The 25,962-nt window shown below is 45.3% G+C and overlaps 1 protein-coding gene across 1 annotated transcript; it reads right to left on the bottom strand.

The window, feature by feature from the left end:
- Positions 1 to 411: 411 nt before the first annotated feature.
- Positions 412 to 25,688, bottom strand: LOC146979255 (protocadherin-1-like). The gene is made up of 3 exons (XM_085788974.1): positions 24,839 to 25,688; positions 10,648 to 11,491; positions 412 to 3,967 (listed from the first exon to the last, which is right to left on the bottom strand). Exons 2-3 carry the CDS (start codon positions 11,458 to 11,460, stop codon positions 1,718 to 1,720), a joined length of 3,063 nt encoding a protein of 1,020 aa, XP_085645100.1. The 5' UTR covers positions 11,461 to 11,491; positions 24,839 to 25,688; the 3' UTR covers positions 412 to 1,717.
- Positions 25,689 to 25,962: the final 274 nt, after the last annotated feature.

The following is a 25,962-nucleotide window of genomic DNA, read 5'->3' as shown; positions in this document are numbered from 1 at the left end:
ATGCATGTGCGTGTGTGTGTGTAAGTCTTTGGTACAGGTATTTAGATGGTTGTTTTGTTAAGCACACACACACACACACTTGCAAACACACACGCATGTATGACACAGTAATGTTGCAACACAAACAGCAGATGGAAAAAAAAGCACAAACTTAAACAAAAATCATCTTGACATGTCGTTCACATATATGTACAGTCTGAACATCGCTACGACGACGGCAACGACGACACCTTAACGTGATTGTCTCTATGGTTTTCACAGTGCACATGACAGTTCCATATTCACACCCAAACCCCTCCCCTCCTCCATGTTTCCCCAAAAGAGCCGACGTGGCATGAAATCTCGTCACAATCACGCGGTTAATGGCCCTCGTCTCAACCCCTAACCCTCCCTCCCTCCCTCCCCCAGACGTTTTTGTACATTAAATAGAATAGAGCAAGGCACTCTGGGTAAAATAAGGCGGGCGTCTGGAAAATTACCTGCCATTAATCTGTGCAAACAATTGACTTTTTAGCCCCTGTGATTGGGAACACGGCGAAATTAAGTCGTATTTCAGCTGACCTGACAGGAGGTGCAGAGGTTAAGAAATGGTTGTATTTAGTCTTAGTGTACCTTTTCCTTCATAGTGTAGTGGTTTTTACAACCCCCTCCTCCCTTTTCCTTCTTATTCCCTTTCTTTCTTTCCTGTCTGTCGCTCTCTCTTTCTTTTTTTTTTCACTGCTTTGGCTCCCTGACCGAGCTGAAATTACCTTAAATTGGTCTGAACTGGATGGAAACACTCTAAAGTGCTGCTCAGCCAGTCTAGTTCCTGGCCAAAGAAAGCCAAGAAACAATAAAATGGGTACAAAAAAAAAAGAAAAAGAAAAAAAAAAGCTCAGGAATTCACAGTCACTCTTTGTCACACTTCAACAAGCTGATCGCGCCATAAAGAGCAGCTTTAAACCTCCAGACAGCTCCCCAGAACAAAAAAAAACAACACTGAAAATAAGGAATGAAAAGAAAAACATTGAGACTTAATGAGGATGTGAGTGTGAACCTTTCAACGGCTGCACAAACAACTCCACAATCAAAACAGTTTTGAATAATTAAAAAAAATAATTAACTCAACAACTCCTTCATTGAACCCGCTGTGAAAAGGTGAACACAAAGAAAACAAAACAAATGGAAAACATATAGAAGTTCAGGATAGACCCATATGGGATTTTTCAAAACGAGCATTTCCATCTTTGTGTATCCAAAAACTTTTCTCTTTGCAAGAATATAACATCATGTGCTTTTTTATATATATAACAGTAACGCATCAAACATTATTATTGTATGATTGGACATGAAAAAGCAAAAACACAGCTCAATCATTACAAAACCGCCCCACAAGCATGTTCTGGATCAGCAGAGTTCATTTTTTTGTGGGGGGGTTGTTGTGGTGGTCTCCAAATACCAGTCAAACAACAACATCAGATGGTAAATATTGGTAAACCCATATTCGGTCTATCCCTTTATGTAAATCCTTCATGGTGTGATTATTATTGTGGTGGTGTCCATGTTAAGGTGAAAAGCGAAAAAACGAAACAAAAATGAACAGAACTGGTGAACAGAACCAAACCAAACCAAAGACAAAAAAGGGGAAATGACAGTTTGGAGGTGGTGGGTGCTGTGCTGTGGGGGGTTGATGGGGATCAGTGCAACTTTGGTGGAGGAATAATAAGTCCCAGCATGACTACCACACCCGGTTGGTCCAATGGATGTCCCTGTAGTACATTGGCGTATTTGCGTATTCTCCTACCTGTTTGTTGCTGTATTTGGGCGGGTTGGCCTTGTAGCTGTAATCCGAATATTGGTCGGAGCCCGTGGAGTTGTTGTCGCCGGTTCCCACGAAGGTGTTGGTGGCGGGAAGGTCCTGCACGGCCTGGTGCTTCTTGGAGGCGGATGGCGACTGAGGCTGCAGCTGGATGGAGGGTAGCGGGGAGTTGGAGCGGTAGTGGCGGCCCAGATCGGGGCTTCCCGGCGGGTAGTTCAGGGGCAGGTGGATTCTGGGACTGTCGTTGACGCTGTCGTTGATGAGGTTGAACTTGAGGCCTTTCTGCAAGCTGGCCTCCTCGTCCTCCTCCAGGGGTTTGGCGGGTTTCGGCGCTTTCCCCTTTTTGCTCTTTTTCCCTTTGCCGTTTTTGGGACCCTGCTTCGGAGCGTATAGATCCTTACTCTCCTTCTTGCCGGCCTGGTAACCGCTCTTGGTGTCCTTCTGCAGCCGGTGTCTGATGACCACCACGGCCACGATGACCAGAATCACGCCCGCGACGCCCGCCAGGCTGCCGTACAGGATGTTGCTGCGCTGAGCGTGGGCGTAGTCGGGATCTCCGGCAATGTCCCGGTCCAGAGGCGTGTAGAGGCTGTGTCCGACCAGCGCCTCGATGAGGGACACGTTGGACTTGGTGTCGTTGACGAAGACGTGGACCAGGGCGGTGGTGTGTCGCGGAGGTTTGCCCTTATCGCTGACCCTCACGACCAGGCGGTGCAGTCCGGTGTGCTTGCCGTTGAACTCCTGCGCCAGCGTGATCTCTCCGCTGTTGGGCGAAATGTGGAACAGGCCGTACGGATTGCCACCCGTGATGGCGTAGTAAAGCTCGGCGTTGGGTCCGGAGTCAATGTCCTCGGCCTCGACCATCTCCACACGGGTGTCCGGAGCGGTGCCGGGCGTCAGGTAAGTGTAGGAGGAGTTGGACGGTTTGGTGATATAGGGGGCGTTATCGTTCTCATCCAGGACGTTGATGGTTACGCCGACGTAGGAGGATCGAGGCGGATCGCCGGCGTCCACGGCCTTCAGACGGAAGGTGTAGGTGCTCTCCTTCTCGCGGTCGAAGGAGATGCTGGACAGGATGGTTCCCGTGCCGTTCTGGATGACAAACTTCCCGTTGTCCGGCTCGACAAACAGCCTCACGCGGGCGTTTTCTCCCTTATCGGCATCCGTGACGGTCACCACGCCGACGGGATTGAGAGGAGGCATGTTCTCAATGACGGAGAAGCTGTAGCCGTTCAGCATAAACTTAGGGTCATTGTCGTTGCGGTCCAGGACGTTGATCACCACCGTGGCGGTGCCGGTTTTGCTGGGAAGGCCCTTGTCCGCCGCCGCCACCCGGAACTCGTAGCGCTCCGTCTCCTCCCGGTCCAGCAGGTTCTTCACCCGAACCTCCCCGGTGTTGGTGTCGATCTCAAAGAGCCTGGTGGCCGAGCGCTCGATGATGCTGTAGGCCAGCTCCGCGTTGGTGCCGCTGTCGGCGTCCGTCGCCACCACGTCCAGCACCCTGTCGTGAGGCTGGTTGCCCTCGGCGAAGTCCACCTCGAGCACCGCGGGGGAGAAGACCGGCGTGTTGTCGTTCATGTCCGTGACCTGGACCTTCAGGGAGTTGCTGCTGGACAGAGCCGGGTTCCCAGAATCCACGGCGACAATTTCAATCCTGTAATCCTTAACGCGCTCGTAATCCAGCGGGGTCGTCGTCTGCAGGAAGTACTTCCTCTTCCTGTCGTTGGCCGACTCGCTCGCGGGTCGGAGCTGAAACGGGACATCGCCAGCGACCACGCACGTCACCACCGCGTTCTCCCCCTCGTCGCGATCCGACACCTGGACCAACGCCACCGGGGTCCCGATGGGCATGTCCTCGGAGATGTTGGCCACGCCGTCCTGGTGCGTCACCAAGCCGATGCCACGGATCTCGATAGCCGGAGCGTTGTCGTTCTGGTCCCTGACGTTGACAGTCACGAGGACCTTGGAGCTCTTGGAGTTGGGCCCGCGATCTTTGGCGATCACAAAGAACTTGAGGAAGTTTTCCTCCTCGCGGTCCACCAGGCCTTTGACGTATATGATGCCGGTGGAGCGGTCGATGCGTAGCAGCCTCTGGACGGTCTCCGACGCCTGATGGAGGCTGTAGTCGATCTCTCCGTTGATGCCGGTGTCTCCGTCATTGGCTCTGACCTGCAGAGGCGAGAAAAAGAGAAGGTCACCATTTCCTGAATAGGCTTCATATGTATTTTAGTACAATTATTGTCATCACAACATAATGATGTTTTGTATTTCTGAGAAAATGTCCAGAGTAATGCACCGTAAACATCCAAATTTCAGTCCCATTTGACCAATTTCTGTCAATTCATGGTCAAAATTGATGTTTCAGAGGAAACCGGCAGCCTGATCCCCCGCACTCCCATTATATCCATAATTTTATTGACTATTTAGATTCTTTGACTTACAAAGAGTCACAACCATTACTAATGCAAGACTACAAAGCCCTTTGTGTTTTCCTGGGTAGGAGGTTTTTTTTTCTGCTGTGTGAAACATAATAGAAGATCAAAGCTGAGTGCTCATACCCACACAACAACAACATCTAATGGCCGTGCAGCGGGTCATTGGCATCGGATGGGCAGATGAGTGAATGTTAATGTTCCTCTCATTATCAGAAAAAGGCCCCGGCTCCTCGGGGCCCATTAGGACACCGGAGAGGACGGACCAGCATCGGGCCACCATCACACACCCAAACCCCAAAGTAAATGGAGGTAATTAGTCAATTAGGAGGCACGAGCAGTCAGCAGAATGTCACTTAGGATGTACTCATTAGGACGCCTTTCTATCTAAAACATCTAATACTTTTTAATTGCGCTCATCCAACGGCTCAGCTGCTGTGAAGAAATGTAGGTCGGTGTAGTGGTTTCAAATGAACTAGTTGTTGAACAGCTGATTTAAACGTCCCAGGTGCTGCTGGTTCAGCGTTTCCACGGCAGCAGCCCTCACCTGGGACGTTTACAGTAATGTAATTAGGGTTTTTAAATTTTAAGGCCATTTATCCCTTTAAAGTAGAACCGGACCGGAGCCAAGTCTGCACTCAGCAAAATAATCTCCTAAAATATAAGACCTAAAAATATATTGGTTTCTAAAGAATCAGACCAAAAAAAATAAATAAAAAGGGAGAGAGATCTGCCAAAGGGGGGAGGTTCGATTATTTCAGCTTGTTTAAACAAACAATAAAACTTGTGTTGTTTTGGCCAAGGACACAGGAATGTTTTTAAAGATTTACTCTGACATTTCAGGAAATACACTTACAGGCTTTTTTTCTCTAAGAATTAGACGAGCAGATCGATGCCACTCTTAAAAATGCAGGTATTGAGACTAGACACAAGTTGAAACTGTTTGATAAATGATATAAAATGTCTGATATCTTAAGGCTCACAGATTGATTATTGTGAATTTTATATGTTGGTGTTGTTTGGATACCAGGAGGATGTGATGTTTTCTGCCAATTTTTGGCATTTTATTGAGCAAATGATTGAACAATAACCGTAAAAAAAATAAATGTTGATAATTAAAATTAGCTGCAGCTTGAGAAAACATCTGGAGAGTGGAGCAGATTTAGAAAGAAGCCAAGAAAAAAAAAACATTAAGACCTTGAGTTTTAATGTTTCACTTGTGTAAACATGACGTAGCTCCAACGACGAGCTGAAACCAGACGAGGTAGAAAAAACATGACAGAAAAAGGAATTAAATGAACATTTTGAAGGAGGACATCAGGTTTTAAGAGGTTAACGCAGCAGCCGACAGAATCTCCAAGGGATTTTCCTTTTTTTCTTTTTTTACACAGACTCCACTTCATTCTGCCACATAATAAATATCTGGTTTCCTGCCTGCTCAGGATCACAGACTGTGACAGACTTGTCACCGGCACCTGAGGGTGACCGTGGAAGTCGCTGATCCGAGTCACTGAGGTTAAGGTTAAAGAAAGCATTAAAGTGAAATTATAATTTCTCCTGCCCATTGATTTCCTTTCCTTCGGTGCGGCTTTAAGCAGCAGACATCACCAAACAGCGGTGAATTATTGACAGCTTCTGAGAATTGTGTATTGAACAGTTGAGCTGCTGGAGCACAGTGCCGCTGTGATGAAGCCAGGCTCTGCTGCTGCTGCTGCTGCTGCTGCTGGCTGCTCTCCAAGGCCGCTCTGTCCAGGCGCACAGCAAATATAAACACTGTTAACAGTTAACCAGCGAGACCAACTGGTTCCTTACAAGAGGAGACCAGATTCTCCTGCATGTTTTAGCTGCTTTACAACTGAATTCCTCGAATTTCTCCTCTCTCCAGTAACCGTTGTTCTGCAGTTTTCTCCCCCCTCTCCGAAACTATTGGCCTCATTTTATTCCTTCACCTCTTCCTCATGACTTGTTCTTTAAAGGAACATGCTGCATGTTTTAACCTATTGTCTTCCACTGTAACACTTTTGAGTGAAACCTTTTGATTTTAGGATTTTCTACTGTCCAGTCACAGTGGGTTTTTAAAGCACATTGTGAAATATTCAGAGTATAAAGGTAGATGTTTGTATTAAAGCTCCATACAGTATAAAGGTAGATGTTTGTGTTAAAGCTCCATACAGTATAAAGGTAGATGTTTGTGTTAAAGCTCCATACAGTATAAAGGTAGATGTTTGTGTTAAAGCTCCATACAGTATAAAGGTAGATGTCCATGTGTAGTGTGATTATAAAGCAGCTCTAGGTTCTATATTAATACTGTGAAAGTATCAAAGCCTCAGTCCACAGAGAAATGCACACAGCCTGTATTCAGAAACTGAGCCTTAAAACCAGCCGTCAGGACTTCCTGTCACTTTGTGATGTCACAACTAAGCCCTGCCCCCTCACCACCTGGACCCACCATTCAACAACTTGCAGGATTTGGTTTCTCTGAGCGTTTTATTCTGATTTTTATTGGATCACTTAAGAAAACAGTCGGCCAATCAGAAGAGAGGGTCAGAGCCTCCTCTCTTCTGATTGGCTGACACTGATCTGTTGTTTCTAGAGCTCCAGAGAAAAGCTGAGAGAGGAGATGAAAAACTATTGCTTTTAACAAAGATAAAAAAACAACTGCAGGTTAATAAAATAATCTCTACTCAAGGTCCACTTACTTTGAATATGAATATTTAATTTCAAAAAACTTGTTGATGTAGATGTTGTAGAAACATCTCAGCCTTCAGCAGCAGATGGAAGCTGAGGAGGACCTTGTCTAGTTTTAGTTTGTGAGTGGACCTTGAAAGCACCATGGAAAAAAACAACTGCAGCAGAGTAAAAAATACTGGACCTTTTAATAAACTCATCTCACAGAGACTCGGAGCAGAGATAATCCATCACAGTTAACTTCCTGTCTGGTTTATTGTTGACTTTATTACATTATAATTACATGGTAGTTCAGTGTGGACCCTTCAGATCACTCTGGGCCGCCTCCTTTTGAGCTGATTAATCGCCCGGTTGTCAGAGAAATATTCAGTGTTTTTATCATCGTTTTGGGAAATTAGTCATTAGAGATAATGACAGTCACATCTCTGTCAATTGTCATATATTCTTTGGTCTTTTAATGAGCTCTAGATTTGAGGAGATCCTTCGTCTCGGAGGGGACAATAACGCTGGAAAAGAACAATGTGACAGATTTTTTTTTCCTTTCTTACAGTCGTCTAATTCATCAGTCAAAGAAATCTCATGATTATTAGTCAGTTAAAAGCCGTGAAGACATTTATTTCTCTCCATCAAACAGGCAATTTCACCACATCTGCAGAGATAGGGTGACTTATTGGTTATTTCACAGTGTTTTTTTTTCTTTTTCTGCTGGTTTGAAACGACTTCAGTGGACTAAGACTAATACATTCATCCATATCTGCTTTATTATCAATCAAATCTGATCAACTGGCAACAAGGAAATCCTGATGAAGCTCACTGATGAGTTTTTAAGTGTTTTTCCATGACACTTTATAGTAACTACACACTATGCATCATTAGTTAAGCATTAATTCATCCTTTTATAGTAGGTCATTTATGAACACTACAATACTACAAGGTATGTGTCCTACTTAACTGGTTTGTCATTGATATAATACAAGTTTTATAAAGAATGAACCAGTCACATAAAAGTATAAAAATAGAGTCATTACACACATTGTACACAAGCTCTTTAATCTAGAGTTAAATATTAATAACTGTGTTTACAGACTAAATAGAATCAGTGTAGGAAGAATAATTAATAAATGATGAATTAAGGGTGTTTGACTAATGCTTAATAGTGTGTAGTTATTATTATAAAGTGTTTGCAGTTTTTTTTTCTCCAAAAGAGTGATTAATATAGAACCTAGAGCTGCTTTACAATCACACTACACATGGACATCTACCTTTATACTGTATGGAGCTTTAACACAAACATCTACCTTTATACTGTATGGAGCTTTAATAAAAACATCTACCTTTATACTGTTATTATACTGAGCTGTAATCGAAACCTGTAAATACTTCAAAATAAAAGTACTTTAAGAATCTCTAGATTTTGTTTTCTGTGTTTTGGAGGTAAAAGAAACTCGTCTTAAAATGTTGCATTGACAGAAAAGTGTTTAAAAAAGATGCAGAGTGAGTGTAAACGTGCGGATGAACACGTCTGTCTGTGCAGCCGACGGACTATTTTAAACGGGTCGTGAGTCGCCGTCGTCGTCGTCTTCGACCCGTCGCTCCTCAAAAACGCACGTTAAGTGAAATGAATTGTGCCTGTGAAACGCGACGAGCCACATCCAGAGCAATAATACCCATAAGCCCCGTGGATAATCTCATGACTGACTCAGATTAAGTCATGCACGCCTCTCTCTCTCTCTCTCTCTCTGTGGAAGGCTGGCTGGCTGGCTGGTCGCTGCACCGTCGGCCCGGTGGCGGTGACTGAGTTCGCTCTGACGCTGCCAAAGCAAACTGAACTTTCCCGCTCTGACGGCGCCATCACGTACCACCGCCACTGCTGCTCCCCCTCCTCCCTCCCCCCCAGTGCCGAGGGCTCAGAGGTGAAGTTGAATCAGTGGTTAATATGTGACTACATGCGGTGATCCCGCGGCCCGCTCCACCTCGGCCTGCACCATCTGTCCGATCAGATAATTGAGCAGCAGCAGCAGCAGCAGCAGCAGCATATTGTGTGCAGCCGTCGTGTTATCGCCGCCGCCGAGGCCGAAGGTTCCTGTGAGGCTTTCACTGGACGACAGGAAAGTCTGAAATCAGCAGCTCTGGACAGATATGAGCGAGTGAAACTGAGCTGGATCCTGATGTGAACGTTAAACACCTGGTTTGGGCCCAACAGAGGATCTGAAACCAGATGTTTAACTGGTTGGTGTCAAACTGGACGTTGACTTTAAACTAGATGAACAGATAAAGGCTGATTTTAAGATTTTATCATTTGTTTATAAAGCTCCTAACGGGATGGTGTCAACTTCTATGTCCTCCACTTTAACTCCCTGTTTTAACCCAGGTGGAGCTGTTTTCTTGTTACTTACTCTTCTGTTTGTTTGACCTGGTTGTTTCTTAAATGTGCTCAATAAATTCACTTCAGGTTCGGTGGCATTTTTCTTCCCCAACAGTGTTTTGAAGTGGTAAAACATGTAAAACGAAATCTCATAAAAGGGGTTAAAGTTTGGATGTTTAAACTTTAAGCTCTGCTATTGGTTACTGCCTTTGTCAATAACTCCCGGTCGACATCTGCAGTGACCAATGAGACCAAACCAGGAGGAAAAACAAAGATCAGATGGAATTTAAAATGTTTTTTAAGCATCAAAAAGCTTCAGTTTGTTTCCTGTTCCTTTATATTAAAAGAATTAAAGCTGATTTTTTTTCTACTGTTGGTGAAAATATGAACTCAAAAGCTCCAACAGTCTTTTGTCCCTGAGGCCTCAAACTTCACACAGCAGTTTTCAATGAGACGTGATGATTTAAATAGTTCTTGTAAAAAGACAAATGTGACAGAAGTAGAGAAAACAAATCTGATGTTTAACAAGCAGCTTTTCACACACGACACGATGTTCAACTTTGAAACATCGTCTCTCAACTCAACTCAACTGTTGTCAGCATCTCTGTGTGTGTCTGTGTGTGTTCTTGTACTTACTACGTTGTGAGGGCCGGCAAGAGTTTTTAAAGGTATAATATGTAGGAATTCCCCCCATCTAGCGGTGCGGTTGCATATCTGAACGTATTCTTGATGTTGCATTCACGTGAAATCGGGCAGACGTCAGACAGACAACAGATGCTGCACGTAACAGGATAAACAAGCGTCTATGTAAACAAGTGGTCCGCCAGGTAGCGCCTGTTAAAACTGTCACCACTGTGTAGTGTGAGGAAGGACGGAGGCACTGACGTTGCATTCAGGTGCAGTCAGGCAGACGGCCGTCGGCAAACCAACCGGATGTCATTTTACTCGACGAGAGAAAGACGGTAAAACGTGGGTCAGGTAAACAATACGACATCGCCATGACAACATATTGTCACGCCTGTATTGTTTTGCCTCGTGCTGGCGGACCACTTGTTTACATAGAGGCTTGTTTATCCTGTTACATGCAGCGTCTGTCTGACATCTGCCCGATTTTAGGTGAATGCAACATCAAGAATACGTTCAGATATGCAACCGCACCGCTAGATGGGGGTAAATCCTACACATTATACCTTTAAGACTTTAGGTTATAATTAGGTTTAAGTTAGGTTAAGAGTAATGGTTAAGGTTAGGCATTTGTTTTGGATGGTTAAGGGTTAGGGAATACATTATGTCAATGATTGTCCTCATAAAGATAGCATTACAAGGGCGTGTGTGTGTGTCTGTGTGTGTGTTTGTGCGCTCACCTGCAGCACCGAGTGTCCCAGCGGACTGTTCTCCGGCAGCTCGGCCTCGTAGTGGCTCCTCTCGAACTTGGGCGGGTTGTCGTTCTGGTCGGTGACGGTGACGCGCAGCAGAGCGCTGCTCGCCCTCTGCGGGCTCCCGCCGTCCACCACGCGGATGTTCAGGTCGTACGAGTCCTTCTTCTCGCGGTCCAGGTTGCCCATGACGACCAGCTGCGGCAGCTTCTCGTCCGAGTCCACGGCCACCTGCAGGCTGAAGAGCTGGTCGGCGTCCGGCCCCGTCGTCAGCGAGTACTCGGCCACGCCGTTGGTGCCCGAGTCCCGGTCGGTCGCCATGGGGATGGAGAAGAGGGCGCCGATGTGCGTGTTCTCGGGGATGGAGAGCGTGAGGATGGGCGAGGAGAACTGCGGCGTGTTGTCGTTGATGTCCAGCACCTCGATGCGGCCCTCGATGAGCCGCGGCCCCGAGCCCTTCAGCATGTCGGTGATCGACACCTCGAACTCCAGGAAGCACTTGTCGCCCTCGAACAGGTGGCGGCAGTCGCGCAGCGTCTCGCGGTCGATGGGGACGTCGGTGGTGTAGATGTCGCCCGTCTTGCCGTCCACGCGCAGGTACGGCGAGCCCACCTCCAGCTTGTAGAGGTGGCCCGAGTCGGGGAGGCCCTGGTCCGCCGCCAGGCTGCCGATCAGCGTGCTGGGCGGCTGCTCCTCGGGGACGCGGTACAGGATGTCGCTGGGTGCCGCGTCACACGGGGCCAGCAGGACGGCGGCGGCGGTTGCCAGGAACAACGGGAACGACCACCTCAGCGCCGCCATGTCTCCGCCCGACGGCAGCAGCAGCACCGCTCTGGAAGAGACAAGAGGAAACGGAAACACATTAGATCCAACAACCGCCTCCTGTGACCTTCAGGGTTTTTATCTTCGGTGTCAGATTTAAAGGGATAGTTCAACATTTTTGGCAAATTGGCCCATTGCCATAATCCCTACACTGCAAAAAACTCAATATCTTATCAAGAATATTTGTCTTATTTCTAGTTAAAACAAATCTCATTATACTTAAAATATGTATATTTATACATATACATAGTTATACATAAAAAAGTAGCTTGTTTTTAGACACTTTTGACTTATTTCAAGCAGATTTTCACTTGAAATAAGTAGAAAAATCTGATAGTAGGGCAAGTTTTTCTTTGTTATTACAAGCACAAAAAACTTCCTTTCACTGGCAGACTTTTTTCTACTTATTTCAAGTGAAAATTAGTTTGAAACAAGTGAAAATGATCTAAAAACAAGTTAATTTTTAGGTGATGAGTCTTATTTTAAGTGGAAAGAGTTTAGTTTTGGCTAGAAATTAGACATTTTGACAAGAAATAAGACAAATATTCTTGGAAAGATATTGAGTTTTTGCAGTGATAGTCATAGCAGCAGGTTCGTTACCTATAATTGTCGGTGCAAGCTATTTTTAGAACGGCGGAGCAGAGCTGTGAGCTGCTCAGAGTTACGCTACGGAGGCTCATGGGATTTCTTGGTTTCCCAGATGTTTCCAGATGTTTCTCCCTGAATCAAACTCCCTGACTCTTCACCTGAACGTCTGGATTCTAACTAGCTCTTCCTCCTCCACCTCCGTCTCTCTGCTGCAGGTTGACGAGGTTAATCTGGAGAGCGCTTTTTATTTCTGCTCACGTCCTTGATTTGTAGAGGAACACACACACACACATGCTCACAACTGCACACACACATACACACACACACACACACACACACAATGGGACCGGCATGCTGAGCAGGAAGCAAGAAGTCTTGTTGCTCGCCTCCTCCTCATCCTCCTCCTCCGACTACTGCAACACTGGCTTCACTGTGTGTGTGTCTGAGTGTGTGTCTGTCTGAGTGTGTGTCTAAGTGTGTGTGTTAATTCTCTCAGTCGAGCCTTGTTGCTCTTTCACTCAGTGGCACACAGACTCACAAAGTCGAACATGAAGCGACGCTGATACGGTTATTTTCACACTGAGCTTGACCTTTGACACTTTGTCATGTGTCCTCAGGTTTCAATAAAGCTTTTCTCTCTTTGTCCACACACGCATACACACACGCACACACAAACACACACCTTCATCTCAAGGAAAGTCTGAAGTCTGATCGTCATAAATCATCACATTGTGTTTCCTTTTGCTTTTGATCCTTCACCAAGAGTTTTATTTTTTATTATTTACATTAAAAACACAACGACAGAGTTCGTCAGTGTGTGTTGAAATAAATAAAGTTTAAAATTCAAATAGATGAAGTTGAATAACAAATGCATGAAACTGTAACGTCAGCTGCAACACACTTGGTAGTTTGAGTGTTTAGGTGGCTTTATCGAGCTTTAATGCCGTTCACTTGTGGAATAAATAGTTTAAACTTTAATTTTTCTGTTATTTTCAAGGTTTTTGTGTCTAATCTTCAAATCAAAGTCAGAAAATCCATAAAATTATCTAATAACTTCAGTATGACTTTATTTACAGCTGGCCGTTAGCACTAACGGTTCTATCTGCCTCTTTTTCACCGTTTGTGTTAATTAATTTAAACTTTAAAATCATTAAAAAGTGTTAAATTGTTTTTCTATGTGACAAACGTTGGACTTTGGTCTGTGTCTCCCTGTGTCAATGACACTCAAGGGAGAGGGGGCGGAGCTTAGGCTAGGAGGTTTTATTTGTATGAGCCAATCAGGAAACGACGTCTGTTGCTTGTTAACAAACAGAAACTAAAGTTGTTGTCTTTTATTTTACTTCCACTGAACTTTATCAAGTCGATTAGACAAATCTTATCATTATCGTATCATTATCACTGTGATATTGTGTATTTTTGTTTTGTTGTTGTTGTCGTGACGACCGATGGAGTTTAAACCCGAGACACCGAAGCTTTTATTTTGACGACGGCCTCGTAAATAAATAAAGTAACAACTGTAGTAAACAAGTACACACACACACACACACACACACACAAACACACGAGGAGCAAATGTTTGACGTTGCTGTTGTGCAGTTGTTCTCTGCTCCCTGCTGTGACACACACACACAGACACACACTTAATTACCCTCTGCATGACTGTCAGTGTGTGTGTGTGTGTGTGTGTTTGCAAGTGTGAACGTGCATGTGAATACCTCTGTGTGTGTGTGTTTGTGTGTTTCTCTTCGCACATTTTTTCCTCCTGAGCTGCCAAATACCCCAAAACCACCGAACTCTGACCTCCGACCCCCCCGCGGCATTTCACACGTCACCGTGGAAACGGAGCTGAGACGACGACGACGATGCTGCTGCTGTGCGCTGGCCGACGTCCAGTCTGCCCAACGCTCACGCCAAAAAAACACGACAGACACAACAACAGTGAGTCTGCACAGAACCCGAACTAGGACCGGACCGGTTACTGTTACTATGTGTGTGTGTGAATAAATACACAACAGACACACAACGTCTTCATTTCCAGGTGTGTGTATGTGACAACCAGAGACCAGTCTTTTTTAACGGTGACCGCATATTTCTCATATTTTGCCGGCAGGTGAACATAAATCAGTTTCACCTCATGGAGAGACAGAGAGAAGACCAAAAAAAAGAAGAAAAAGACGAAGAGTGTGAGGAAGGTGAACTACACAAACTACACAAACCACAGGATCAGAAACGATCGATCAGCTGCTGCTCTGGATTCAAGATATTTTAATCCTGGATTTCAACAGGAGATTTAGAAGTTTCACTTTTTAGTTTAAGAAGCTTTAAAGTTGATAAAATCATCTTGTTTCATCTCTGTCCGACTCTCGCTGATATAAATATATCCATAGATTTATGGATAAAATATCTAAAGTTTATCCAGAATGAAAACATTCAAAGATCATATCAGATCATATTCGTTCATATCTGGTCTCTTTTTAAAAATACAGTTTTTGTGTGAGTTTGAACCGGTTTGTGACGACGTCATCATGAACCAGAGTTTTGTCGAACTAGGTCACAGAGCATTTGTATTAAAAGTTAACTGATAGGTTATCAATAGATTATATAATAAGATGCTGATTAATCTGAGCTTCAGTTGTGATGTCACAATGTTACAGAAATTTAAACTTGTTTTTTTTTCCTATAAAAAACTAAACAAAAGAATTGAATTAATTGATGAATCACCTCATTTGTTTCTCAGTTAGCAATTTGTCAATAAAATGTCAAAGAATATTGATTATAATATGATTAATGGTGTTTAAGTGAAAAACTGATCGTTTCTTTTTAAACCAAACTCAAATGTTTTATCATATAAAACGAAGAAAGAAATGTCTTTTTGTGACATAAACAATCAATCGATCACAAAAAAAACAGCTGCTGATTCATTTTCTATCCATCAAATTGATCATGTGATCGCTGCTCCTCCACATTCATCCTCAATAAACAGGAATGAAATCATATCAGAGTAAAGTGTCAGAAGTCTGATGAAACCTCGACCTCGTCGGATCAAAGGAGACAAAGTTTGATGTGAAGTTTCACAACGTGATTTTTTTTTCTTTTTTGATTCTCGACTCAAAAACTTGTTTTTGTTGTCAAAGATCAAAGAAGCTGTAAAATCCACTCAGAGCGGCGGGAAATGAAAAGTGAGACACGCACAGATTCATTCTGACTGAGTGTGTGTCAGTGTGTGTCAGTGTGTGTGCGTTGTACAGTCTCGGGGTCGTGAGAGTTTCTGCTTCTAAATAAATCTCGGGGTCAAAGGTCAAGAGAGCCCCGAGTGAAAAAAATGTGAAGTGCAGTGAATTCCTGTTTGTTGATGTTCTGCACATGAACATATGTTCATACGTTTGTTCACATGTACTGTATCCTGTAGTGTGTGTGTGTGTGTGTGTGTGTGAGTGTGTGTGAGTTGCCTCCTCAGGGAGAGCCAGAGTTCGTCCAGCTCGTTCTCTTTCCCACAGTCTCAAACTTTCTCACCAACCGGCCCATGAGTGTATGTATGTGTACATGTGTGTGTCTAAGTTGTCGTGTTATGTTTGTCTATAAAGAAGCTGTATGAAACAGTTGTTTAAAGGGATAGTTCAACATTTTGGCAAATTGGCCCTATAGTCCCTATAGTCATAGCAGTAGGTTCGTTACCTTTAATTGTCGGTGCAAGCTATTTTTAGAACGGCGAAGCAGAGCCGTGAGCTGCTCAGAGCTACGCTATGGAGGCTCATGGGATTTCTTGGTTTCCCTCATCAAACTCATCAAATACACAATCCAACAACTCCACAACGCTCTGGTGGACAAGTTGTGACCTGCACATTCACCTCGCTATGAGATAATAACACAACGTTACCAGACAGAGTTGTTTTAGAGGGAAATTCATGCAAAACCACTGATGTGCGTTGCCTTCAGGAACAGTTTTTCATCAAGCAGTCTCTGTATTTACCTCTAAAACAACTCTGTCTGGTAACGTTCTGTTATTATCTCATAGCGTGGTGAATGTGCAGGTCACAACTTGTCCACCAGAGTGTTGTGGAGTTGTTGGATTGTGTATTTAATGAGTTTGATGAGGGAAACCAAGAAATCCCATGAGCCTCCGTAGTGTAGCTCTGAGCAGCTCACGGCTCTGCTCCACCGTTCTAAAAATAGCTTGCACCGACAATTAAAGCTAACGAACCTACTGCTAAAACTATAGGGATTATGGCAATGGGCCAATTGCCAAAATGTTGAACTATCCCTTTAAGAGCCGAGCAATAAATGCTGCCGGTCAGTTTGACTCCGGCTCACAGTTGTTGTGTGTGTCTGTGTGAGACAAGACAAGAGACTCACAATAGCGGAGACACAGGGTGGGAGAGGGGGGCGTGTCCAGACAACAGCCATGTCTGTACATTACAAAGCAGCTGAATGGTCCCGTTGCCACCCACCGTGTGTGTGTGTGTGTCTGTGTGTGTGTGTGTGTCTCCATGTTAATGTCCCACCTGCATCACAGCAGCTTAACGACTGTACTTTACATCACATTAAATTACATTACAATACATTAAGACCTGAGCAGCTCCACAGTTACAGCCGCCCCCCATTTACATAAACCACACACACACAACAACTGAGTCTAATGTGTTTTGCACAACAACAACAACACAACTCATGTTTAATATATATAACTGATGGAAAAATAGTGAAAATAGAGGAAAAATGGACTAAATCAAGTCAGAAAATTGAATATAAATCAACAAATTCACTCAATAATGTGACTGAATCATTTAGCCATCCCACCGTGATGCGTTCAAGTGTCGCTCTGTTTGACAAATGCAACAAAACTTTGGTTCGACTTCATGTAAAACTAATAAAACCACCAAACACCAGTTAATGTTGAACTATAAATACTTAAAAAGCGACTTTAAAGATCAATCGATTATTAAAAACGATCACTTTGCTTCTGTTTTTATCGTCTCATCTCCCTCTGTCTCTCTGGGAGACGACGAGGTGCAGACAGACGGACGAGCATGAGGCAGAAATCAAAGATCAATACAGAGCTGATAGATAGCGATCGGTGAGAAATGGCTACACACACACGCACAGACACACACACACTGATTCTGACGTGTTGAGTTCAATGTTAACAGACAGAAACGAGCTGATCAGGGATCAATATTCATGTTATTTCTGGTTAATTGAGTTGATAAAGACCAGACGGATTAAGTCGACTCAGCAGACTGATGCCAATGATTGATTATCGATTATAAACTCTCATCCTATCAGGAAACGTGGAGGATTTATCGTCATCAAATCAAAACAAACAAAAAAAACCCCACAATATTTCCCACTGACCTTTGACCTCTGAGCCTCGGGGGTTTTGACTCTCTACAGATCCAGGAGCTGAGCTGCTGTTGAACTTCTCCACACTGTTTGACCTGCTGCTGTTTGACCACAGGGCAAAACTCAACCATAAACTTAAGCCCCGCCCCTTCTCGTCCTCTCTCTTTCCATTGGTCGGTCCACACTGGCCCCGCCCCCTCCTCCTCCTCCTCCCCCTCCTCCTCCTCTTCTCCCTTGAACTACAACATGAAACTCCTCCTGCGGTCGAACCTCATCCAACACTAAATCAAATTTTAAACTTGATCTCTCTTTCGGTTGCGTTTTACACGCGTTGCCGTGGCGATGGAGTCCACGAGTCCAGACCGCGCCCCCCCTCCCACTCATGTTAAAGTGGCTCAGGCTACTTCCTGGTGTCTCTGCTGTCTGCGAGGAAACACTCTCTCAGTCTCACAGCTGCTGGAAATGATTTAATAAACAAAACATAAAGTGGATTCAAACCGACTCTTTAAAGGAATAGTTCCCCCCCAAAAATAAATTCAGTCATTATTACTCAAAGTGCATCTGGAGACCGGTTCCTAGTTCAACGGAAACTTTATATGAGAGTCAATAGGGCCCGACACAAAAACATCCATAAAACTACACAAAAACCATTTAATATTCCTCCACACTGCTCGTCCACTGCAATCCAAGTGTCCTGAAGGGAGATAGTCCAGAGTTTACTGGAAACAACGTCATTTAGGACATTTTTACAGCCTAAACAGTCCTGGATTGAATTTGCCTGGCGAAGAATGCAACGCACAGGTGCATCCTGCCCCCTGATTGGGTGACCCAGGCAAATTGTGTGTGTGTGTGCGTGCGTGACAGAAACTAGAACGTCAGGTCATGTGATCATGACACAGGTGTTAAAGTATGACAACGATTCAGCAACACAAAGGAGTGACTGGACCAGTTCACAGATTGGAAACCAGTCAGGTGAGTCTCAGTCGTCTCACCCTGCAGCTGTGTGTGTGTGTCTGTGTGTGTGTGTGTTTTCATACCAAGACCTGTGCTGAATAATAACACACACACACACACAGATAGACACACATGCAGAGAGAATCAAAAGGTGCTTTGATGTTTTCAGATCTCAGATGGATGTTCATGGCTGAGGTGAAGCTCTCTGGACACTCCAGAGTGTGTGTGTGTGTGTGTGTGTGTGTGTGTGTGTGTGTGTGTGTGTGTGTGTGGTCCTGCAGCACAAAGGGGATTACTCTATTCACTACTATTGTTTGAGCCAGATTAGCACACACAGACACACAGACACACACACACAGCTTCCTTCTTCCGAAGCAGCGGACCGACAGAAGTCGACTCGTCCGACTCAGACGTGACTCAGTGAACGTGTCGTCCAGTTGAAGCTCCGCCCACTTCCACCTGCCGGCCACGTGCACACTTTTTTTTCACACATGCACTAACGCTGCAACACACACACACACACACACTCGCTCGTCGCTTCTGTTCGATCCTGGTTCGAAACACAAGACGAGACGGGATTTTTCACTGTATTTCACAATCAAAACGATTCATAAACTGAAGCGGAAAATCTGATGATGTCATCGTGTTGTGTTCAAGTGTTCGACTTTTCCTCGTGTTTTTGGGACGTTTTGTGTCAAACTTGTTTTTTTTTTAATCCTGTTTCACGTGAAGCAACTCACTGAACATGTGACAAAGATTCGGGGACAGTAAAGTTTATGATAAGAAAAAGAAAAGTCCACTAATTAGTGGTATTTGGTAACATTTGTCTCCAAGTTTATGGTTTAACTAAACATGTGCCGTTGCTTCGAGATCTCTGTTTCCTGTTACTTTGGTGACATCGGATGGATTTTTTTTCATTATTTCTCTTTTTTTCTTGTTTATCACCTGACATGTACGTATCAACATGCCTCCGGTACCCATCACATGACTGTATGACGGTTTCATGTGACTGTTATCATAGGATGCTTGTGCACACTTTTCTTTTCATACTGTGTGTCCTATAATGTAACGTTTTTGAATATTGTGCAGGTTTCTAACCTGAAACGTTACACTCCCCTTTTGGGTTGAATATAAATCATTCTTTTGTTGGTGTGCGGACTTTTCTTTTTCTTATCATTTACTTTTATTTTGCCCGGCATCCTGCAGTGTTTAGACTTTTCTATTTTGACAATAAAGTTTACTCTACTCTTCTACTTCTTCTGTTGTGTCCACCTGACTCTGGTTTACACAGTTTAAACAGCTGTGATGCGTTCGCTGTCCGATCTCTACGTCATCACTGAACCTGTGGTTAATAGAAACCTACAAACACACCTGAACCTGTGTGTGTGTCACCGTCTCTGAATGCGACCGCCATCCGTCCACACCCTCTGTACACACTCCTGATAACACACACACACACACACACACACACACACACACACACACACACCGTCAGACGCGACACAGGAAACTTTAGCGTTTTTCCTGTTGTTTCAAGTCTTGCTCAGAGGCAACGTGGCAGGAAATCTGACTGACTGTTGTTGTGTGTTCGGGGGGATCAAACGTGTGACCTTCTACTGACAGGATGTGCTGTCTAACCTCTGATACACACACACACACACACACACACACTGATCCTCTGGCAGCAGCAGTAGCAGCAGCAGCAGCAGCAGCAGCAGAAAAAGGGGGGAGGATTATGGGAGTGGATGGCAGATGAACAGCCGGGCCGCTACGAGGTAAAGATCAGGACGACGCTTAAATCCACAGCAACATATTTATTCCACATGTCATGACTACGGATACGGCTACAGCTACGGCAACAGCACGGGGACAAACTGGACAAACAGACTGAGAACAAGAAAAAGACAAAACCGACACAGATTTTTATTCTAATTATAATAAAATAATGAATCGCCTCTTCAGTCATTCATCAGACGATCAGCTTTGACTATTTATAGACGATTTAATCAAAACAAGAAACAGATCTGGTGTGGAAACTACGGCGACGGACGGGACTCGGCGGTGTGAAATGACACCTGGTGCTCAGAGTGAGGCTGCAGGTTTCAAATAATCAAAACCATTTTAACCCCCCCACCCTCACCTCCTCCATCCTCCCTCCCACTTTCTACTGACACCACCGGAAAAAAATCAATAGAGCAATAAAGCGTCGGCTCAATAAAAGTGCTTTTAGTCCCATTTACAGCAGGAAACGACGACAGGAGAAACAACCGCACAGATTTTACATGATGACCCTGGAAACCATGACGGGAGTCACGTTTAATTGCTGTCAGTGTGGGCGCTTGTTTTCCACACACTGCAAAAACTACAAATCTAAACCAAGAATATTTGTCTTATTTCTAGTCAAAACAAATCTAATTATACTTAAAAAAAAAAAAGTAGTTTGTTTTTAGACACTTTTTCCTTCTTTCAAGCATATTTTCACTTGAAATAAGTAGAAAAATCTGACAGTGGAGCAAGTTTTTCTTTCTTATTACAATACAAGCACAAAAAACAAGTGAAAATGATGTAAAAACAAGTTAATTCTTAGGTGGTGAGTCTTATTCTAAGTGGAAAGAGATTAGATTTGACTAGAAATGAGACATTTTGATATAAAAAGGAGACATTTTATTGGAAAGATTTTGAGTTTTTGCAGTGCACCTACATTGACTAATGGTGGGCTTTCTTTTTTTGCATTGAAAAGAGGAGGAAGAGGAGGAGGAGGAGGCTCAGCTGATCTCTGATGCTCTGGAAAAATTGGGGGAAAAAAACCCAAATGTGGAGAGCAGCAGAAGAAGAGAGAGAGCGAGCAGAAGGGAAACGAAATGGAGCCGTCACCTCGACCCTGCTCGTCCTTAATGGACTGAAATGGAAGTAGAAGATGAATAGTCTCATATGAAACGTTCACACCAGCGTCTCTACAGTCTGAATGGGAGCAGAAATAATGTTTTCTTTACAGTCTCTGTCTGTTTCGTCTTTATTATTTTCACGTTTCCTCTTCAACTCGTCTGTAAAACTCAATACGACCGATTAGAGTTCGATTATAGACGACAATGTCTCTCTTTTTACAACCTGAGTCAGCGTTTGTGTTTGAGATGCCACAGATGATTCACATTTCTCTCTCGTGACTCAACGGATATGGAAGAGAAAGAAACAATGGGTGGTTGAATTCCTTCGATTGATCAGTCGACCGATCGGCAGACGAGGCTTTGTCCTTTTTCTGTTTTCTTTTTCCCTCACAACTGAGCTGCACCTCTGTGTGTGTGTGTGTGTGTGTGTGTGTGTGTGTGTGTGTGTCTGTATTTGTGTGTGTGCCGGTTTGTTGTCACACCTGAAAAACTAAAAAGCTGCCGTGAAAACTCTGAAATGGGAGCGTGGACTCTCTCTTTTCTCTGCAAAGCTGAGAGGTGAATGTGTGTTTGTGTGTGTGTAGAGTGTATAATGTAGTGTGTAGAGTGTGTTTAGTGTGTGTTGAGAGTGTGTGCGCTTCCATTTCACACACCAAACCCATTTCCACTCTCCCAGCTCCCATTTTAATGACGGGCATTAACAACACTGCTCGCTCAGATCTCCAATTTCTACGCAAAAATGTGGCAGAACGGACTCAGGTCGACCTCCTCCTCCCTCCTCTTCCTCCTCCTCCTCCTCCTCTTTATCCCTCCTTCTCCTTCTCCTCCTCCTTCTCTTTCTCTCTCCCTTTCGTCCTCCTTCCTCTCCCTGCTGACTAATCCTCCACCTCCCTCCCGCCCCCTCAACCCGCTTCCTGCGGAGCCGCGGATGACTGTGACATTTCTTGTTGTTTCATCTGGTCAGAATTGGATGGATGGATGAGTCTCCAAATGAGAAGGAGAGGGAGTTAGGAAGGGAGGGAGTTAGGAAGGGAGGGAAGGAGGGAATCCCAGAGCTGCATGGGGATCGACCCTCAGACCTCAGACCTCGGAGGATCTACCGGACACAAGCGATCCTTGCTTGGCCGACTTTGAACTGTTTTTCCCCTCTCTTAGTTATTTTTTTCCCTTTTTTTAATTTAGGTCCGAGTCATTGAAGCCTCTGAGGCTCCGGCCGTGGTTTCTGGTCAAACTGGAGAAGAAGGAGGAAGGACCCCTCTGGTGCTGCAGAATAAAGCTGAAGATGTTTACAGGTCTGAGATCAGGAGGGACGGGGTTCTTCCTCCTCATTCTTCTCCAGTTTGACCAGAAACAGACCTCAGAGGCTTTAATGACTCTCTCTCAATTCAATTCAAATGGCTTTATTGGCATGACACACATTGTACATACTGCCAAAGCAAGCGTTTGGAATTATTAAAAATAATAATCATAGTCTACTCAGTCTGTGGCAGGCAGAGACAAAGACTGCTGCTAATTTATTATTCTTTGATTCTTCCCCCAGCAGGATGGGCAGTTAGTTTTTCCTCATCTGATCATTTCACAAAAACCTCTCTCTCCCTCTCTCTCTGTCTGTGTGTGTGCTCGTACTAAACCGTTTTCTGGCGATAAACCTGCAGCCGAGACGTGAAACAGCAACTTCAAACCACGACTGTGTGTGTGTTTCCTCACGTACGCTCATGGTTTCACCAAGAAAACACACACCAACGATGCAGCAGCAGCAGGTGGTGGTGGAAGCTCCAGGAAATAGACGGGACCCGCTGCGCAGAGACTCCGCGGAGGCCGAAGGTTGAGTTTAGAGAGGAGGAGGAGGAGGAGGAGGAAACACTGTGGTGGTCATCTGAACGAGAGTGGGGTGACATGGGGTTAGGGGGAGAGTAGAGGTAGTTGAAAGGGGGTGGGGGGGTGAGGTGAGGTGGGGTGGGGGGGTCACAGGTCAACAGCAGCAGGAACCGGAACAGGAACAGTCTCCCTTCAGCGTGCAGCGTTTACTACCAGAGGAGGACGAGGACGCAGCTCGCATGTAAATACCAGACTCCTCTCCCTCTCCCTCTCCCTCCCTCTTTCTCTCTCTAGTGTAGAGCAGGTCGGACGCCCACCCTCTTCTCCCCCCTCCCTCCCTCCCTCCCTCTCTCCACCACAGCAGCAGCAGCAGCAGCAGCAGCAGCAGGAGGAGGAGGAGGAGGAGGAATGAGCCGGAGACCGGAGGGACCGGACGGACCGGATTCCCCGGTGGTGACACATGCAGCAGCAGCAGCAGCGGTGGTGGTGGTGGTGGTGGGTATCCATCACCAGCTGCTTTTAACAGTTTACACTGAAACTCACATAATCGCTCCTCGAGGGGAGAGGAGGGGGGAGAAAGGGAGAGAAAGAGAGAGAAAGAGGGAGGGAGGGGTTGATGAACATGCAGGGATGGGGTGTTAAATGTGATGCTACAGGTTCCCACGAGGCCTCAGGTGCAGAGTGCAGCTTCATCATACAGACACAGATATGGAGACTGATACTCCTCCCTCCTTTGGTTTATGAGGAATGGGCAGTTGTGTTGTTATTTACCCCCCCCCCCCCCAGGAGTCCCAAGAGGGGTAGATTATACCTCCAGCTCCACTATTTCCACTATTACAGTGTAGTGGTGGTGTGGTAGTAGTGTAGTACAAGACAAAACCTCTGATTATAATGATGACGAGGAGCTTCTTTTTAAACTGCCATTTGTATTATTTTTATTATCTTCTCCTGCGCTTAGACTCCCTGCAGAGTCCCTGCAGAACTCTTAGAGCCTCAGATGGAGCCGTAATGAAACCCCGCTGTGATGATGCTCCTATGCGCACTATAGGGAACCGTGCACGGATCCTGCTGCTGCTGCTGCTGTAGCTACTCCCTCCCTCCCTCTCTCTCCCATTATACTGGATTACTGTAGTGATTTCTTTCTCTTGGCTGTTGCAGGGAGGTTAGGGAGCCCGGACTGACCCGCAGGAAGCTGTATTTTATTACTGACAGGCGTGGAGGTATAATGTTTGAGACGGAGGAGAAGGAGAAGGAGGAGGAGGAGTGGGGTTGGGGTGGGGGGGAGAGTCGATACGGATCGATGGCTCTGTAGTGTAATATAGGTAAAATACCCATCAGTGGAGATTAGTCGCTGGATATGAACATCCAATCGCGCTAAATTGGTTTATTTTGCCAACAAGTGTTTTAAAAAAGAGAGAGAGAAAAAGAAAAAAAAAGAAAAAAGAAAAAGCAGCTGCTCGATCTGCGCCTTCAGAGATTCATCCTCCATCGAGTCTGTGTGCTTTTTTAATTAAGGCACAAGTGCTCATCCAGGCGAAAATTGTGAATAAAGTGAATATACTCAGTGTGTTCTCGTGCGTAAAGCGTCTCCTATACACACAGAGCGGCGCGTTGACAGGATCAGGATTCACATACAACATATTTGTATTTATATATATCTAATATGTACATGATGAGGCGTTTTAACACTAATGTTGTTATGTAAATAAAAAAAGATGAAGGAATGAGATGCTGCGTGAAGCGGCTCAGTGTGGAGAGAGACAAGTTCCTACCTGGACCGGGTGAGAGCCGCGCGGTTCCCCAGCTTTGAGCGCTCCAGCCCGGCTACAGGCTCCGCTCCTCCTCGGTGCCCAGACGGAGCCGCTCCAGACCTCCGAGGGGGGGAGAAAAAATTTTGAAGAAGATGAAGAAGAAAAAAAAAATTAACAATCCACAACGGCGCGGGTGAAAAAAAAAAGACCTGAAAACAAACGAAACAATCCAGTCGAGCAGGTGCAGGGTGGTGTTGGTAGTGGTAGTGGTGGTAGTTGTGTGTGGTGGTGGTGGGGGGGTAATTATTCCTCTCACAATTTTTCTGTCCACTTTGACTTGATCGTGACCAGCGCTGCGCGTCCTTTTCCTCTCTCCGGGGTAACGGCTGGAGCTCGAGCCCGTGTGTGTGGTGTGGATATGTAGAGGTGGTGGTGGTGGGGAGGAGAGGAGGAGGAGGAGGAGACCCGTCTGGACAGGGGGTCACTCACTCACTCATTCACTCACTCACTGCTACTCCGTGAAGGTGCGAAAAAACGTTTCCACCGGCGAGACGAGCACAGTTCGCACCGAGCATCCCTCCTCCGCTGATGGCACGTTGGTTGGTTTGGTTGGTTTGTTGGGGTGGAGATGGAGGAGCAGGACGGAGGAGAAGGAGAAAATAAAAAAAAGAAAAAGAAATAACTAAGAGAGAGAGGGGAGGAGAAAAAAAACGGATAAAAGTCGCCCAAGCAAAGAATCACTTATGTCCGGTAGGTAGGTGCGGTGCAGTGCAGCAGCGGTCGTCCGGTTAGTTTCCACCCCGACGCGCGGTCTCCGCTCAGCCGCCACAAACTCTGTCTCTGTCCGTCTCCCGGTCCAAGCGCGGCTGCACTGTGACTGTGTGTGATGAGAAAGTGGAGTGAATCCAAACGACTGCGCTCGCTCTACCCTCTCTCTCTCTCTCTCTCTCTCTCTCGGTCTCTACCAAGCCTCTCTCTCTCTCTCTCCCCCCTCCCCTCTCCCCCTCCTCCTCCCCCCCTCCCTCATATAGCTCTACACTATACCGGGGAGGCGGAGCGAGCATCTACCCCAACAACTAACTCACTCAGTGGATTTCCCAACATTTTCTCTCATTTTTTTTCTCCCTTCTTCTCCCTTCTTTACA

This window comes from Trachurus japonicus, chromosome 10, assembly GCF_045865225.1.
Source record: "Trachurus japonicus isolate A0001 chromosome 10, Traja_1.0".
In the NCBI taxonomy this organism is placed as follows: Eukaryota; Metazoa; Chordata; class Actinopteri; order Carangiformes; family Carangidae; genus Trachurus; species Trachurus japonicus.
The sequence above is the reverse complement of the archived record's forward strand: the minus strand, read 5'-3'. Positions and strand labels throughout refer to the sequence as shown.